This window comes from Hemitrygon akajei, chromosome 11, assembly GCF_048418815.1.
Source record: "Hemitrygon akajei chromosome 11, sHemAka1.3, whole genome shotgun sequence".
Taxonomy (NCBI): Eukaryota; Metazoa; Chordata; class Chondrichthyes; order Myliobatiformes; family Dasyatidae; genus Hemitrygon; species Hemitrygon akajei.
The window spans coordinates 38647645-38665692 of NC_133134.1; the positions used below are offsets into that span (position 1 = coordinate 38647645).

General features: G+C 40.6%; 1 protein-coding gene across 2 annotated transcripts in view; it reads left to right on the top strand.

Annotated features, from left to right (window-relative positions):
• Positions 1-221: 221 nt before the first annotated feature.
• foxk1 (forkhead box K1) overlaps positions 222-18048 on the top strand; it is a 143390-nt gene continuing 125563 nt past the window's right edge. For both annotated transcript variants that reach the window (XR_012100758.1, XM_073060653.1), the window contains exon 1: positions 222-788. Coding sequence is in view for 1 of the 2 variants with exons in the window: in XM_073060653.1 (XP_072916754.1) it covers positions 373-788 (416 nt within the window). In the remaining variant the exon portion in view is untranslated. The remainder of the gene's footprint in view (positions 789-18048) is intronic.

Sequence of the window (18048 nt, forward strand, 5' to 3'; positions counted from 1 at the left end):
TACAAAATCATTGCTTCAGGTACTCAGGCAGGTCAGAACTTCCCATACAGGCTGCCTGACCTGCTGTGTTTCTCCAGCATTTTGTATCTGTTACTCAAAAACAATTATTTTATTATCTTTACAAGGCTTTGGAACATCCGTGCTTTGTTGCACGGTTGTTCGGGTTTCTGTTTCTTGCACTGGAAGGGACTCCAGTCCGTGTTTTCTCTCTGGCCCACCCCCCTCCTCCCGGCGTGTTATGACTCCTCTCTAACTGGAGACACACGGCGCTCCGCAAGCCGCCGATCCGAGGCTGTGCCCGGTGGCCTTCATTCACAGACTCCCTCGGACCGAACCCGGCGCCTGCGGCTATCCTTCACCCCACCCTGCGACATGCAGGCAGTCTTGTTGCCCTCTGACAGCGAAGGCGACGACACCGGCGCCCGAGCGCTGCTGGCTCTCAAATCGGCTCCTTGCAGCCCGAGCCGGCTAAGCGGTCAACTCAAGGCCGGCGTCGTGTGCTGGGAACTGGGCCTTGACCCGCAGGCCCCGCCCGACGCCGCTATCGCCAAACTCGAGGGCCGTGATTTCGAGTATCTGATGCGGCAGCAGTCAGTGACCATCGGCCGCAACTCTAGCCAGGGTCCCGTGGACGTGAATATGGGCCACTCAAGCTTTATCTCCCGCCGCCACCTGCAGATCACCTTCCAGGAGCCGCACTTTTATCTCAAGTGTCTCGGCAAGAACGGTGTCTTCGTGGACGGTGCATTCCAGAGGAGAGGGGCGCCGCCGTTATTGTTGCCCCGACAGTGAGTACCGCCTGCGGCGGGGGGGGGGGGGGGCAAAAAAAACGGACGGCAACTTCTTTTGTTTTCTTTCAAAAAAAAAACGAGGCCTGCGCCGGGCTGGGAGTTAAAGTCAAACCCGAGCCTCGTCACTGCGTCAGTCTCCGGCCTCAACAACTCGAGGCCGGAGACTTCCACCTGGCGTCTAGGCCATAACCACCTAATGTAAACATACCAAATAGACAGCGTGTCAGAGGGCTAGGCTATTCAAGCTTAGTAAAAAAGCGAGGGAGCAGGTAGGTCCTTTGATAGGGAAGCCATTCATCCATAAAACGGAGTGGATTGATCTTATGTTAACCATGTAATTTTAACAATTCACTGAGTAGATGATGTCTAAAACATTGTCAGGACATTATTTCAATGGAGCTATGAAATGAAATTCAGAATCTCTTCGAGGTCTTACTATACATTAATGAGAAACTATTTTCCAGTGAACTAAGAATTGGATTTAATTTAATAGGAACATACCATGACTTGTAAATCTTATTATTTAAATGAGTGTGTCCTTGTGAACATTTTTCTGTGTGAGTTTGGGGGCTGGGAGGAATGGAATAAAAAACAGGTTTAAATTTTAAAAAGCTGTCTGATACCCTCTCCTGCAATTCATTGGGATTTTGAATTACAAAAATGCCTTTCTCCACTTTGGGACATGCCAAAGAGCTTCAAAATCAATTACTTCTCATTTACTTTCACTGTTATATCACAGATTTTCATGAACCAAGTGTTTATAGTTAGCATAACCAGATACTGTTTCTTGGCACATTGTTGGTGTGTAAATATTGGCCTAATTAAATTATTCTTCACTCATTTCACATCTGAAGTAGAAAGACACAATACAAAAGACTTTATCTCTGAAGATACCATGCTCCCACATCGTGTGCTCTGGACTGTCGGTTTAGATAATTTGTTCAGGTACTTGGAATGGACTTTGAACCACAATGTTTTGACTAAATGGCAGCATAAACTAATAGTAGAGCATAGGAGACTGTCTGCAACGTTGAATAATAAGTGAGAAAATAACCTAAGAACACATTCATTTAGTTGCATATTGTTTAGAAATTATGGTAATACATTTTACATTTTATTTGCAAACTGTAACTGAAAGTCTTTTTCCTTTAGTATCAAAAGGAAATGTTCTAATGGCGTTCTGTAGCAGCATCCATTTTATTTTTCCATCTAATTTGAAGATGAAAGTACAAGTTCCTTTTAATTAGTTTTAATTTGCAGCATGCCAATTGTGTTTTTGTTAAATGTACCACATCAATAACTTAATGCATCATTTTAAAAATAATTGCACCCTTGGGTCTTCAGAGTAGATTTTTTAGGTTGCATTGGGCAACTTCTTAACAGGATAGTTGCACCACTTAGAAAATGCTTTTTCATAAAGGTTTATACCATTTTCATTCAGTTTTTAAACTTGATTGTTTGGTACCTTCACTTTAATACGTGAATGACTCTATTTCCAGAGAAATTAAGTTTCTGGAAGCATTTCTAACATTTCTCAGAATTTAATTGAGGGGCTTTCCCTTACTAGTTTTGTGACTTCTGTTCATAGCAAATAAGGCACCTTAATTCATAAACAATTCTTTTTTGCCACATATCTGGGTTTACTAGTGATTTTTGAATTTGGTGATAAAAAAAGTTTCCCGCCAGTGGTGCTGCAGGCTGTGTATTTTTTTTTGCAAACAGGGCTCTCATGTGGGTTGTATTATTTTCATCTCCCATTTTATTGACTTTTGAGTTCTCATATCTGTAAGCATGGTCAAGAGTCTTCTCTTGGAAAGTTTCCACTGTCATTCTCAGTTGATTTTCAGGTGGCTTGATAAAATATTTTGATTGAGGTCCTTTGTAGTAATTTCCTATTTCTAGGGCCTTCATCTCTTAATCTCTAACAGCAAAGCAAGTAAATTTAGGAACCCCAGAAGAGAAATTGAGCATGCATGCCACATTGTCATAGTGTCAAAAGTTAACATTTCACTGTTACCTGTCATTTGCTAGTCTCCCCCCTTTTCAAATGAGCAATTTTATCATTATGATTTGTATTTGTGCATTTTGAAGGGACTTGCAAGCTGCCATCCTTCTCTCAATTCATACATTTCAAACTGCAGCAGTTCAAGAATTTGCTCAGCATCTAAATTATGCATAGGTAGGGCATGCTCAACATGCCTATGCCCACATCCTGATTCTTTTAGTGTTCAATTGATTTTTTTAAATAGACCATCAAGCTGTGTAGCATGCCATTCAGTCCCCAGTGTTGTGCCAGACTAATCAAATGCCTACTAAACTAATCCCTTCTGCCTACACGGTGTCCATATTCTTCTGTTTTTTGCACATTCATGTGTCAACCTAAGAACATTTTGAAGGCTGCTATTGTATTTGCCTCCACCACCCCAGGCAGCAAATTCCAGGCACCTGCCACTATAGAAAAATTGTTGTGCGCATTTCAATGTCGGAGCAATATAGCCTGGAAACTGGCCTGTGCTGAACACAGCATCTTCTCATCTAGTCCCATTTGTTCATGTTTGGTCCATAACCCTCTAAGCCCTTCCACTCCATGCACCTATTGAATTGCCTCTTAAATGTTGCAGTTGTACCAGCTCATTTCAGGTATTTACCCTCTGTGTAAAGTTACCTCCTGGGTTTCTTTAAGTATCTCCCCTGTTATATTCTATGTGTCCTCTAGTTTTGGATTCCACAACCCTAGGAAAAAGATATTGATTGTCCATCTTATCCATACCTTCATGATTTTATAATCTTGAGGTTATCTCTCATTCTGCTATGCTCTAAGGAGTAAAGATCTAGCATGGCCAACCTCTTGCCATAACTTATTCTCAAATCTCTTTCTGACAGCCAGCATGCTAAACACCCTCAGCACCTTGTCTACTTTTGTGGCTTTTGTCAGAGAACTGCGCACTTGTAGTCTTTGGTTCTCCTGTTCCACAACATTTGTCATTGTCCCGCTATTCACTGTACAAGTCCTACCCTGGTGTCCAAAAGAAATGCATTACAGTACACTTAAATTGAAATCCATTTCCAGTTCCTTGTCCCATTTCCCCAACTGGGGAGATCCCATCTCCCCCAACTCCCCAACTTTGTAAGCTGTTTCACTATGAACGAGACCATCTAATTTAGTATCATCAGCAAACTTCGTAATCATGTCATGTACAGTCACATCCTAGTCATGGACTGTACATAAATAATGACTAACAGAGGTCCCAGAAATGACCCTTCTATTGTAAATCAGAATCAGTTTTAATATCACTGGTATATTTTGTGCAATTTGTTGTTTTGTGGCAGCAGTGTTTTGCAATGTTGGTTGTCCATTGTATCCATCAATGACAGGGGACCTGTGCGATAAGAGTTTGTAAAGTGGAAAAGTCATTGGACTGGGGCAGTTCCACTCCTCAGCCTCTGAATTCTGGGTCTGATGGTGCAAATAGTCATCATAAACTGGGGTCTTTCTTGGTTGCAGTAGATGACCCTGACTACTTCTGTACCTTGTCATGACCTTTCCTGTCCATATATATATATGTGTGTGTGTGTATATATGTATGTATATGTATATATGTATGAACTATATGTATGAACTTTCTGAACGGACAATGAACTATATATATATATAGTTCATTGTCCGTTCAGAAAGCTGCTGTTCCTGAAACATCGAACATGAGTTTTCAGGCTCCTGTATAATCTCCCTGATGGTAGTAATGAGAAGAGGGCACATCCTTAATGACAAATGCCACTTTTTGAGGTAACCCCTTTTGAAGGTGTCCTCTATGCTGGGGAGGCTAGTACCTATGATGGTTTACAACATTTTGCAGCTTTTTCAGATCCTGTGGAATGCCCCTCCGTACCAGACAGTGGTGCAGCCAGTTTAGAATATCCTCCATGGTAGTCTCCTCAAGCTAATGAAATATAGTAAACATGGCTACCCTGTTTGCCAGGTTTAAATGCTTTGGTTGTTGCAATGTTGAGTGCCAACTTAATTTAAATCCTCCCTGATGGCAAAAGCAAATTTTCCGACTAGGATATTGGTCACCCTCTAGTTCAAGTGCAACTCATCTCTACCCCAGATATGATCCTGATGATCCAAGAACCTGAATCCCCTTCCCCCCCACACCAATTCTTAGGGCACACATTTATCTTGTAGCTGTGGTCATTTAGTCAGTTGAAAGATGTGGTAAACTACAGCACAAACAAAAGGTAGGATAGAGGAAAAAAAATTGTATTTTAAAAAAAAGTCTAGAGATTTAACTCTAGAAGTTATTAATGATGCTTCACAAGGAGGGGTAAATAACACAGTGTATTCCAGTTAATTTGGACTTTAAAACTGAATTTGTTCCTAATAATTATTGAAGGGATTCATCCAGTGTACACTTCTGTTTCCTTTTCACTGACTGTAAATGAACAAAATCTCCTAGTGCAGATAATGGAGTGCTTTCTTGTGTAGTCACTAGCTCAAGTTCAGATGTGTCGTCGTCATTTTCATCATCTTCATATTTCCCGCCTTAGTGTTTTGGATGATTACATCCTCATTTTCATAGTAACATTCAAAATGATTGTTGATACCTTTTCATTTTCACTCCACCAACAAAATCTCCTAAAACACTTTTTCTCAAATCCTTAGTTAATCTAATCAGATATCAGAAACAGGTCTACACTTCAAAATTCAGCAATACCTTTAACCCTTCCTTCCTTAATTTATTTAAATCCTGTCTGCTGCCTTCATCACTGGATGGTAAATCACTGAAACTCTCAGTGAGTTTCTCTCAGAAACCTGCTATTAGCCTTCCTCCAGTACAACTCCTATCATTCAATAGTATCTCCCATTCACTACCTCCATCTTCGTCACTTCCTGCCTCAACTCTGTGGACTGTTGCAGCAACTGAGCCAAAAACCCCAGGAAGACATAAGGAATTAATCATCCTAGTATGATTATGGCTCCTCCATTTGACATTAGCTTCTTTTTATTGGCTGCTGCCAATTAACCATCAATTATTCAATAACAATTTGCAACTAAGCCTCTTTTAGGGTCCTTATCAGTGAAACTCACCAGCAAGACCTGAAAACTGCCTCTTAAACACTTGCACCTCTCACCTTTGAATTTGAGTCCTGTCTCCTTTGAGTGGATGCCTTCTGGTACTAGACATTTCAACAGTGTGAAAAAGATATTGGCTGTCTACTCTATAACCTCTCATAATCTTATAAACCTCTATCCAATCTTCCCTCAGCCTCCGCCAGTCCAGACTACTCAAATTTGTCGAATTTCTCCTTATTGCACATGTGCTCTAATCCAGGCAACATCTTGCTAAGCCTCTTCTATATCTTCAGTGCTTCAACATCCTTCCTATAATCGGGCAACCAGAATTGAATGCAGTACTCCTGTTGCAGCATTACTAGAGTTTTTAAAGTTGCAAAATAATTTAGCAACTCTTGAACTCAGTTCCTCAACTAATAAAGGTAAGCATTTGATGTGCCTTCTTCACCACCCTATTGATCTGTGTAGCCATTTTCAGGAACTATGGACATGGACCTCAGATCCCTCTGCATCAACAGTTAAGGGTCTTTACATTAACGGTGTACTGCCTCTTTACATTTGATCTCCCAAAGTGCAACATTTCACATTTTTAGCCAGATGAAACTTAATCTGCGTTTGTCCTCCCATATCTGCAACTGATCTCTATCTCACTATATTCTTGGCAGTCTTCTACGCTAACCACAATACCACCAATCCTTACCACCAGTTTTCTAGCTTTAGGTTCTGTTGAGTCTAGAAAAAAACATTATAAAATTACTAAACCAAAATAGAAATGTTAATTCTTGGAAATTTTTGTTAATTGTAAATGTCATGGGCATAATTTAAAATTCAGAAATAGGCAGTCGTGGAGACATTGGTATGATTGTGTTATCTTAAGTGTATAAGCAGCATAAAATCCAAAGATGAAGTAAAACAGTTTCCATTTTGGGGATGAAGATCCGTAAAGCAGCAGCACAACATACCAGATAACACAAAGGCAAAGTGATGTGGACATTCTCCTCTTCATGCAAAGCATAATGTTATGTGTTACTCCTCATATACAGTGAGCTCTGGGCAACTGTCCATGCTCCTCTTAAATGTAAGATCATAATCTGTTGATGTCTGACAGCTGAGGATTCTTCCAAGCTGGTGCTGGTTATATTACCTGGCCATAGGCATCAGAATATGTGGCTTTTAAGATTTAGGGGTTGGTGGATGGAGGAAAGGGTGGCCTTAATTTTGGTGAAGGTCAGTAGTTAGCAACTGGAGAGAAGGGTAAGGAGTTGTGTTAAGTGTAGGGTGGGTAAATTGAGAGTAAGTGATGAGGGGGAGATGAGGGAGAATGATGAATAAGTATTGAGGAAAGGTAGGAAGAGGATATTAGAAAGAAATGGACTGAGGAAAAAAAAAATGTGAAGGAAAACCATTGAACCATGTTCCTCTGCTAACTCTACAACGAAGCCTGTTGTCTTAGAGTTATCCTTGGCCATTTTGGATTCCTTGCCATTGAGCCAAAGGGTAGTTCCTATGCTCTACTGTTTTATGTCTATTTAAATTAGCATCATGATCGGCACAGTCATCATGGGCCAAGGACCTGTTCCTGTGCTCTGTGGTGCTATGCCCTAATTGTTAGGTTATGTATTGGAAAGATTGTGGGCCAAAGGAACTCCTGTCTCCTGGAGTAAACTGTAATAAATTAGGGTTGGGACGGGTGTGCTCACAGAGCTGCTTACTGTGGTGGTTATGGGCCATATGTTGTGCATCATTAGATTAGACTAAAAACTAGAGTGTTACAATTTGGATCCCTCTCATTTCTAGCATCAAGTACCACTTTTGCATTCCTGTGATTTTATAGGTACTGCTTTGGCAAAGGAAATACAGAAAATGCTAGAAGCACAATATATCAGGTGATATTTGTCAGGAGAGAAACAGTAGTTGTACTTCAGATCAGTGATTTCCCCCCCCCCCCCCCGAATTGAAAATATATTATTTTGAGTTTATAATTTGTATCCATTTCCTCGGTAAGATCTTGCCAAGTTAGATGATAGTTATGGGTCGATGGTGGATTGAGATTTAAATTAATTTTGTTTGATTCTTGAATATTGTTCCATTCCTTCCAATACAAGTATTGTTTAATTTGAAGTGATATCTTTCAATACATTTAGAAAAGTTGTCCTTTGGTAGATTAATACATTGTAGTGTGACTCGTGTTGGTACTAATTGAAAATGATGTGCTTTCTGTTAAGGAAAGCAATCCTTTTTCATCTCAACAAGGGTAAGATGTAATCTTCATTCTTTTAATGTTGCACTTTTCATGTTATATGAATAATGGTTTATATTAAATTACAGAAAACTAAATAGTGTTTTACAGAGTTTGTGATAAACAGAGTGTGTTGAAAAACATTGAAATGATAGAAATTGTTATTTACTCTCAACTAACATTTTTAAGTTTAAATCTTCTTTTGTTACTTCTGGTAGTTTGTTCCTTTAATGCCAGAGTTTTGTGATGAATTTAATTTGTCAAATTTTATTTCCATAATTAACAGTCCTGAGAATGTAGCGGGTGTTAAATTATGGAATATATTCATCATATGGCTGCATGGACATTCAGTGTCCTTAATGGGGACAAAACTTGGCAGAACACTATTGCATGTAGGTTATTTGATGTTTATGTTTAAAGTGAGTTACTCAGAAATAAGGTAGAGCTATTTTATTTTATCCATTTGATTAAGAAGCAAGAAAGGAATTATATGAATGGAGGCATTCAATTAGTGTAAAACACCCAGGAATGTTCACAAAATTGGTCCACTCTGGGTGAAGCCAATTTTCTGTTGTATGGGGCCTTTTCAAGATTCAAGATTGATTATTAGCATTCGTCAGTATACAAATGTAAGGAGAATGATATGATTGATACTCTGGATCAGAGGTACATTAAGTAAAACACAATAAGTATGAAGAGCACAATAAACAAAATAAAACACAATATAGATATACTAATATTCAAGCAATCCTATAAAGCACAATGTATAAATAACAGTTGTATACACTAATTGTACATAAAGTGACGCTAGTTGATATGTATGTAGTGGAAGAGGTGGGAGGGGGTAGGGGTGTTGATCAGCCTGACGGAGTTCAGTGACCATATTTATAGGCATCAAGCCACCATGTCCAGATCTTAGGATTTGAGGCTACAAATGGCCATCGCTATGGTTTTGCAATCCTTAATAAAGGGGAAGTGTCAAAAGACTGGAATATGTCATTCTATATTAATGAATTGTAAGTTATCACAGTACTAGAAGTGTGCAATCATGTCTGCACTTAATGTCTTAAAGGCCTATGTTTGTGGAAGGAAATGTAGTTTTCTAAATATGGAGGTTGGTAATCTCCCTAATGCAGCAGTCTGGAATAATTCTGAGAGTGGCTCTGATTTTGACCTTTACATGTACAGCATTACAGACAAATGTGAGAAGTTGCATATCACTGTACACCTTTCTAAAGTATTACTATACTGTTTCAATGAATAGATAGAAGCCTTGTTTTGCTAGCCACAACAGAAGATGACCTACAAGCATTACTCAATAATGTTGCAAAAGTCTCTGCTGAATTTGGATTGCTGATAAATGGCAAAAAGACCAAATATATGGTGATAAGCAAAACTGCAATTCAAGCTGACATCTACATTGGAAACGACAAGATTGAACAAGTGTCCTTTATGTACCTTGGTGCAGAACTAAATGACACAAATGAATGCAGGAAGGAAATAAGGCGAAGGCTAGCAATGGTACACACAAGCGCTACCAAACTCTGGAACATCTGGAAAGATAGATCTTTGAGCACTGACACCAAGATACGCCTCCTCAAGAGTCTCGTCTGGCCAGTAGCCCTATATGGCTGTGAAACATGGACCCTAAACGCAGCCGATGAAAAGAAGTTGACAGCATTTGAGATATGGATGTACAGACGGATCCTCAGGGTATCATACATTGAAAGGAGATCCAAAAATTTCATCCAGTTGTGGGGAGGCTTTCAGAAAAATAATTGAAGAAATCGATAGACCTTTGAAGATTGAGCTGATAAAGGAAAGGCAGCCTAGATTTGTTAAAACAGGAATTATGTCAAGCTAGTAGATTGAGTTCTTTGAGGTAATAGGGAAGGTTGATGAAAAGAATGCCGATGTCTTCATGGTTTTTCAGAAGCCTATGGCTTATGGCACTGCTTAATTAATTGAGACCAGTGGAAATCAAGAATTATATTAGGGATGGGAAATTGACTTGAGGGCAGAATGTCATGAATGTATTTTCTCCACTCAGAGATTGACAGGGATGTTCAGAATAAAGTTTCTAAATATGCAGCTGACACAAACTCGGAAGTGTGAGAATAGTAAGTGCAAGAAGATATGGGCTGATTGAACATGCAGACAAATGCAGAACTTCTGTAGTTTCAAAGGCTGTGCAGAAGTAGAAAGGTTGTTGGAGGTATCTCAGATGGTGGTGAGGAGGTGACAGGAGCAAGATAGATTGGCTGGTGGAGTGATCACAACAACAACCTTGCACTCAGCAAGACCAAGGAACTAATTATGGTCTCAAAGCTCTCTGCTTTTTGGATTCCAGACCTAACCAATTCCCCTCTACAACCACTCTGCTCCATCTAGCAGAATTAGTCCTCACTCTCAATAATTTCTCCTTTGGCTCCTCCCACTTCCTCCAAAGCAGAGGTGTAGCCATGGGGACCCGTATGGGTCCCAGCTATGCCTGGCTTTTTGTTGGCTTTGTGGAACAGTCCATGTTCCAAGCCTATACGGGTATCCGTCCCTCACTTTTCCTTCGCTACTTCGACAACTGTGTTGGCTCTGCCTCCTGCACGCATGCTGTGCTCGTTGACTTCATTAACTTTGCCTCCAACTTTCACCCTACCCTCAAATTAACCTGGTCCATTTCCGACACCTCCCTCCCTTTTCTTGATCTTTCTGTCTCCATCTCTGGAGACGGCTTATCTACTGACATCTACTATAAACCTACAGACTCACACAGCTACCTGGACTATTCCTCTTCCCACCCTGTCTCTTGCAAAAATGCCATTCCCTTCTCACAATTCCTCTGTCTCCGCCGCATCTGCTCTCAAGATGAGGATTTTTATTCCAGGACGAAGGAGATGTCTTCCTTTTTTTTAAACAAAGGGGCTTCCCTTCCTCCACCATCAACTCTGCTCTCAAATACATCTCTCCCATTTCACACACATCTGCTCTTACTCCATCCTCCTGCCACTCCACTCAGGATAGGGTTCCCTTTGTCCTCACCTACCACCCCACCAGCCTCCGGGTCCAACATATAATTCTCCGTAACTTCCACCACCTCCAACGGAATCCCACTACCAAGTACATCTTTCCCTCACCTCCCCCTTTCTGCTTTCCACAGAGATCGCTCCCCATGCGACTCTCTTGTCCATTTGTCCCCCCATCCCTTCCCAGCGATCTCCCTCCTGGCACTTATCCTTGTAAGCGGAACAAGTGCTACACCTGCCCTTACACTTCCTCCCTCACCACCATTCAGGGCTCCAGACAGTCCTTCCAGTTGAGGCGGCACTTCACCTGTGAGTCGGCTGGTGTGATATACTGCGTCCGGTGCTCCCGGTGCAGCCTTTTATATATTGGTGAAATCCGACGCAGACTGGGAGACTATTTCGCTGAACACTACGCTTTGTCCGCCAGAGAAAGCAGGACCTTCCACGTCCCTTTCCCATTCTGATATGTCTATCCATGGCCTCCTCTACTGTCAGGATGAAGCCACGCTCAGGTTGGAGGAACAATACCTGATATTCCGTCTGGGTAGCCTCCAACCTGATGGCCTGAACATTGATTTCGCTAACTTCTGTTAATGCCCCTCCTCCCCTTCTTACCCCATTCCTTATTTATTTATTCCCCCCTCCTTTTTTTCTCTCTCTCGGTGTTCACCTGTCGGAGAATCTCACCTGGTCCCTCAGTGCCAGCTCCATAGCAAAGAAAGCCCAGCAGCATCTCTACTTTCTGTGAAGGCTGAGGAAAGTCCATCTCCCGCCCCCCATCCTCATCACATTCTACAGGGGTTGTATTGAGAGCATCCTGAGCAGCTGCATCGCTGCCTGGTTCGGAAATTGCACATCTCGAATCACAAGACCCTGCAGCGGATAGTGAGGTCAGCTGAGAAGATCATCGGGGTCTCCCTTCCCGCCATCACGGACATTTACACTGCACACTGCATCCATAAAGCAAACAGCATTATGAAGGACCCCACGCACCCCTCATACAAACTCTTCTCCCTCCTGCCATCTGGGAAAAGGCTCCGAAGCATTCGGGCTCTCACGACCAGACTATGTAACAGTTTCTTCCCCTTAGCTATCAGACTCCTCAATACCCAGACCCTGGACTGACACCTTACTGCCCTATTGTCCTGTTTATAATTTATTGTAATGCCTGCACTGTTTTTTGCACCTTATGCTGTCCTGGGTAGGTCTGCACAGTCGGCCCTCCTTATCCGCGGGGGATTGGTTCCGGGACCCCCCCCCGTGGATACCAAAAATGCGGATGCTCAAGTCCCTTATTTAACCTGCCACAGTGCGGTGGTCTTTAGGACCCAGCGGAACCCCGGACTTTATTTAACCTATCTCAGTGTGGTGGACTTTAGGAGCAGGCGCAGCTCTGAATCCGCGGTGTTTCTGTTCACAAAAATAATCACGATCACGATTGAAAATAAGGTGGAAGTAATAAAGTGATCAGAATGAGGTGAAATGCCATCGGTCATTGGAAAAGCGTTAGGCTATAGTTGGTCAATGATCAGAACAATTTTAATGGAGCATGTGAAAGGCCCTGCCCCGATGAAAGCTACAATTATTACTAAGCAACGCAGTGGAATAATTATTGAAATATGTATGTTTCTTAAGTGTTTTATATGCATAGAAAGGTAAAATATATACTGAGAAAAACGTTTAACTAACTGATGGTAAATAATACCGGATGTACCTGTTCCGACTTCAAATCCAACTTAAAGACAGACTCAGGAACAGAACTCATTCATAACCCGGGGACTGCCTGTACTTTTAAATCATCTCTAGATTACTTATAATACCTAATACAATGTAAATGCTATGTAAATAGTTGTTATACTGTATTGTTTAGGGAATATTGACAAGAAAAAATAGTCTGTACATGCTCAAAACAACGAGTGCTGGAGAGAGAACTTCCTGGTTTTCCGGATCCGCGGTTGGTTAAATCAGCGCATGTGGAATCCGCGGATAAAGAGGGCTGACTGTAGTCTAGTGTAGTTGTTGTGTGTTTTTTTTTCTCTGTGTTTCTTACGTAGTTGAGTCTAGTTTTTGTACTGTGTCATGTAACACCATGGTCCTGAAAAACCTTGTCTCATTTTTACTATGCACTGTACCAGCAGTTATGGTTGAAATGACAATAAAAGTGACTTGACTGACTTGACTCTGCCCCTCTCACAATCACTCCTTGCCTGTTCTCCATCTCCCTCTGGTGCTCCCCTCCCCCTTTCTTTCTCCCTAGGCCTCCCGTCCCATGATCCTTTCCCTTCTCCAGCTGTGTATCCCTTTTGCCAATCACCTTTCCAGCTCTTAGCTTCACCCTTCCCACTTTCATATCTCTTACTATCTTTTCTTTAGTCTTGACGAAGGGTCTCAGCCCGAAACGTCAACTATACTTCCTATTGATGCTGCCTGGCCTGTTGCGTTCCACCAGCACTTGTGTGTGTGTGTTGCTTGAACTTCCACCATCTGCAGATTTCCTTGTGTTTGCGAACTAATTATGGACTTCAGTAAGGGAAAATGGAGAGAACACATACCAGTCCTCATTGAGGGGTGAGCAGCATAAAGTTCCTGAGTGTGAACATCTCAGAGGATCTATCCTGGACCCAGCACAATAGTACAAGTATGATGAAAACACACCAGCTGTATTATTAGGAATTTGAAGAAATTTGGTATGGAATCAAAGACTTTAAAGTTTTTATAGATGTACAGCAGACAACATTCTGCATTCTGACTGGTTGCATCCAGCCTGGTATGGAGCCTCAATACACAGCATTGTAAGAGGCTGCAGAGGATTACATAGGTTCAGCCAGCTCCACCACAGCCACATCCACCCCTACCCTCAATACACACATCGCGTTCATCTTCAAGAGGCGATTGACCCACCAAAAGGATGGGAGTGGAACGTTAGGTACATGAAAAATCTTTTTATGCTGTTCTGATTAATTGATCCTTGCAGAAACTGCACAAAAGTGCACTGTTATTTTTGGATTAAGGGGGGAAACTGGCTGAAGACATTGTTCTTTAGGACTATCCAGCATTCTCTGCCAGACGTGTGGAAGAGTTGAGAGAATTAGGTCTGAGTTCGGTAGTTTTTCTGTTTGAGGGATTATTTACTGATTAGTTTCATCATTGAATAACCATGAGTGCAGTTAAGAAGAGCATGCCCCTGTAATTTAATATGCAGAATGCCTGAGCAGAGCTTTACACTGTTCTGGTCTCAAGTCTCTGGAATATGAATTGCTCCATTTTTACTGTGCTGAATCATTTTTCTTTGAAAGACTGGAGCTACTTGTATTTGATCTGCTCTGAGTCCAAACATGTTGAACTCTGTATATTAGTTGTCTGATCTAATTAATGCAAAGACTTGAGTTTTGAGATTGTGAATTGTATGTGTTGTTTGTAGAATGTGCTGAAATTGTGCCTTTGGTGCATAGTCATTGACAGTAGCATTGCCCTGAAATGACCGGCAGGTCATTTTGTTACTGCATTTATTTTTGTTCCTTCTACCTTTGTCCAACATTATAGTTGGTATACTCCTTCCTTCAGTACTTTTCTGTATGTTAGGTACAATAATTTTAAATTGAGCAGTTCTATGAATATCATGGACTAGCAAGATGCTTATTTGGAAGGTGTATGCCTCTCTGCTAATACTTCCACTTTTCCTTTCTCCTAGCTATGATTATTCACTTTAACATTTATAGGTAAGAGCTGGTAAAACTTAAGTTATATACAATTAATCCCCGAGTTACAAACGTCTGACTTAAGAACCAAGGAAGGAGAATGCCATCCGCCATTTTAAGTCGGATCGTGACGCTGTCCGACATTTTAAGTTGTTGCCATTGACATTGTGTTGAGTGTGTAACTTTGTACTTGGCTTAAATTTTTCTTAAGATTCACCCTGACCCCCCCCCCCCTCCCTTCTGGTTGGCTGGTGGCGCAGTGAGATCAGCGCCGGGCTCAAGAACAGAGGTTCCCGAGTTCGATCCAGTGACGGACACCTCTCGAGCGCGCTCTCTATCCGTGCCAGGTTGATGTCGAGTTTGCAACTCAATCTCGTAAAAAAAAACACTGCCACCTCCAGTTTAAATTCCCACATGGAATATTGTGGAGGATGAACTACCCAAACCCAGCACAGCCCCCACTTGTCCCATTAACCTGGCTCAGTGAGGTGGACCTTAGGACCGGGGAATTCAGTGTGGTGGTCCTTAGGACCTGGCGGAGCTCAGGAGCGTCCACAATGTTTCTGTTCCATTGCCAGGAAGCGATCATGATTGAAAATAAAGTATAAGCGTTTGGAAAGAGGTGAAATGTCATTGGAAAAGCGTTAGGCTATAGTCAGTCAACGATTGGAACAATTTTAAAGGATAAAGGGAGAATAATGGAGCATGTGAAAGGCCCTGCCCTGATGAAAGCTACAGTTATTACTAAGCAACTCAGTGGTTTAATTATTGGAATACGTATGTTTCTTAAGTGTTTTATATGCATAGAAAGGTAAAATATATACTATATACATAACAAACGTTAAATTAAGTGACGCCAAATACTACCGGATGTACTTGTTCCGACTTGCGTACAAATCTGACTTAAAGACAGATTCAGGAACAGAATTCGTTCGTAACCCGGGGACTGCCTGTAGACTAGGATTTGAATTCTTTCAAATCCTAGTTGTGTACCTATTCCAAGAGGAACTATATTTCACCAGGCTACTATGTGGTACCCCATGTTTTGGTTTTAATGATAGATGATTGCTCTGTAAGCACTTTAAGGACAACAGTTAGTAGAAGTATTGCAAATAAGTTTGTACTGTTAACCACTTACACTGGAAGCAATGTGAAACTGTTCAGTTCATGTACAATTCTTGCAGACAGCAGACATTGCATCACTGGTGGCTGAATTTAAATTCCATTGTGAAAATAAATTTTTGGATATTTATATTTAGAATGTTATTTCTTCAAAATGTTTGGGTATAATTTTACACTACATTAGGTACAAGTTAAAAGAACAGCAGTTGTATACTTCTAGTAAAAAAGTTGTATAACTAAAGTAATTTTATATCAAATGGTATTTCAAATTGCACATGCCCCTTCCTTTTCCAGAGAAATCTAGCAACGTTTTGTAGTTGCTTAAACTTAACATGGTGATCAGGCCAGCCCACTGGCATTGTTAATAAAAATGAAATGCCACAGATGCAGAAATTACACATGAAAAAACAAGTAAAAATGGTTTTATTTTGTTAGCCACTTAAATATAAACACATTGTGAGGTTATTGGGATGTAGGTTCATGTAAAAAGTCTGCTCCCATTATCTCTATAAAACTTTCTGTATTTCAAAATAATTTATTGGTTTTAACTGATGTTTCCCCACAGATACCAACGTTTCTCTGGAAGTGTTGCCACTCTATAAGTGAGTTCTGTGTTCTTTCAGCAGTAATTTGGTTTTGGGGAAATTGATGCTTAATATATCCTGGCCCTGTGAACAGTGTCTAAATTCAATGAACAAAATAAAAGTGTGCTCTGATTTTAGTGTTTTTTAAAAATTTCTTTATCAGTACTCGTTTGGAGGCCAATGAATAACCAGCAATTGATGCTTGCATCACTGACATGTTAGTGCTTTTTCCACTTCAGAGTTAAAATATTTAAAGTATTATAGAAGTTGAGGTGATCGTCTTATTGAAAAGTTTGTCACTTTTGCAGGTTTCCTCAGGCACAAATTTTGAATTCAGAGATTTTGCAATTTTTAAAATAAGTTTTTAAAAGCATTCCATCTTAATCTGTTAACAATAGTGATAAATGTGTCAACCATCATGATTCCTGTGCTCCCCACACACTTTAATATCCCATTCAGTTTGCCACAGTTTCCTCAGACAGCATGAAGCTGTTAAGAGAGTCTTTCTGAGACAGATTTCCCACTACTGCCTCCAGGTTGTAGCCATTCCAACTCTACTCGGTAGCTACTGCAAGGATTGCTCTTCAGAGCTTGGGAGATAATTGACAATTTTTTTCTGCATTCCTTGCCCATCATCTCTCTGCATTATAAAATAATACCTTGGGCTTCATGTTGTGTAGATAAGCCATTATCTTCTTCTAAAGTGCTGGAGAAGGAAAAACACAACAAAAATGATGGTAGTAATGAACATGTATCAATCTCTACTGCTGCCAAAGAGAAGAAAACTTTGTATTTTCATTAATTTTGTTATTTATATTCATTTTCCAGTGCTCTGGCTATTTATTTAGAAGATAGTCGGTTCAAACAGTAGAGTTCCACATGCTAATATAGACTGATACACCAATATAGATGCGATTATTTTTTTTGCATACTGTAGCATTTTATGTTTTAATTTCTGATTCTCTGAATCCGTATTTATTGCCAGCATCAGGCAGTGATATTGAGTTGACAAAATGTGGTCTATCACACAGCAAACAGTTTACTCAGGAGCAAGGGAAACACTCCAGCAACTCTCAGAATCTTTTGTCTCAATAGGATCACTTTTTAAATCCTCTAAATTCTAGAAAGCATAATCAAATCTACTTGATCTTTCCTCATAAAATGGTTCCTTCCTTCAAAGAGTCAATTTATTCATTTTCTTTGCACTCACTTCCTGTCATTAAATGCTAGGTAAAAGTATATCCCAGAATCCAAGGGCAAAGTACATCTGACTGATAAATCATCTCAAAGTTCAAGGTAGTACTAAGGGAATATCTCCTGGAAATGTACAAATTTTGTACACTGATTTGTCATCAGCTGCACTTTACAGAAGTTTCAAGCGCAGAATTAATAATCCTCATTTTGATGTTCTGATTTAACTGGGAATTCTTAATTTGCATGTGCTTAACTCAGTAAATAATTTCTTTCCAAATGTGAAGATTTGAAGACATTGATTTCATCACAGTTGGGTGCTACGGCCTCCA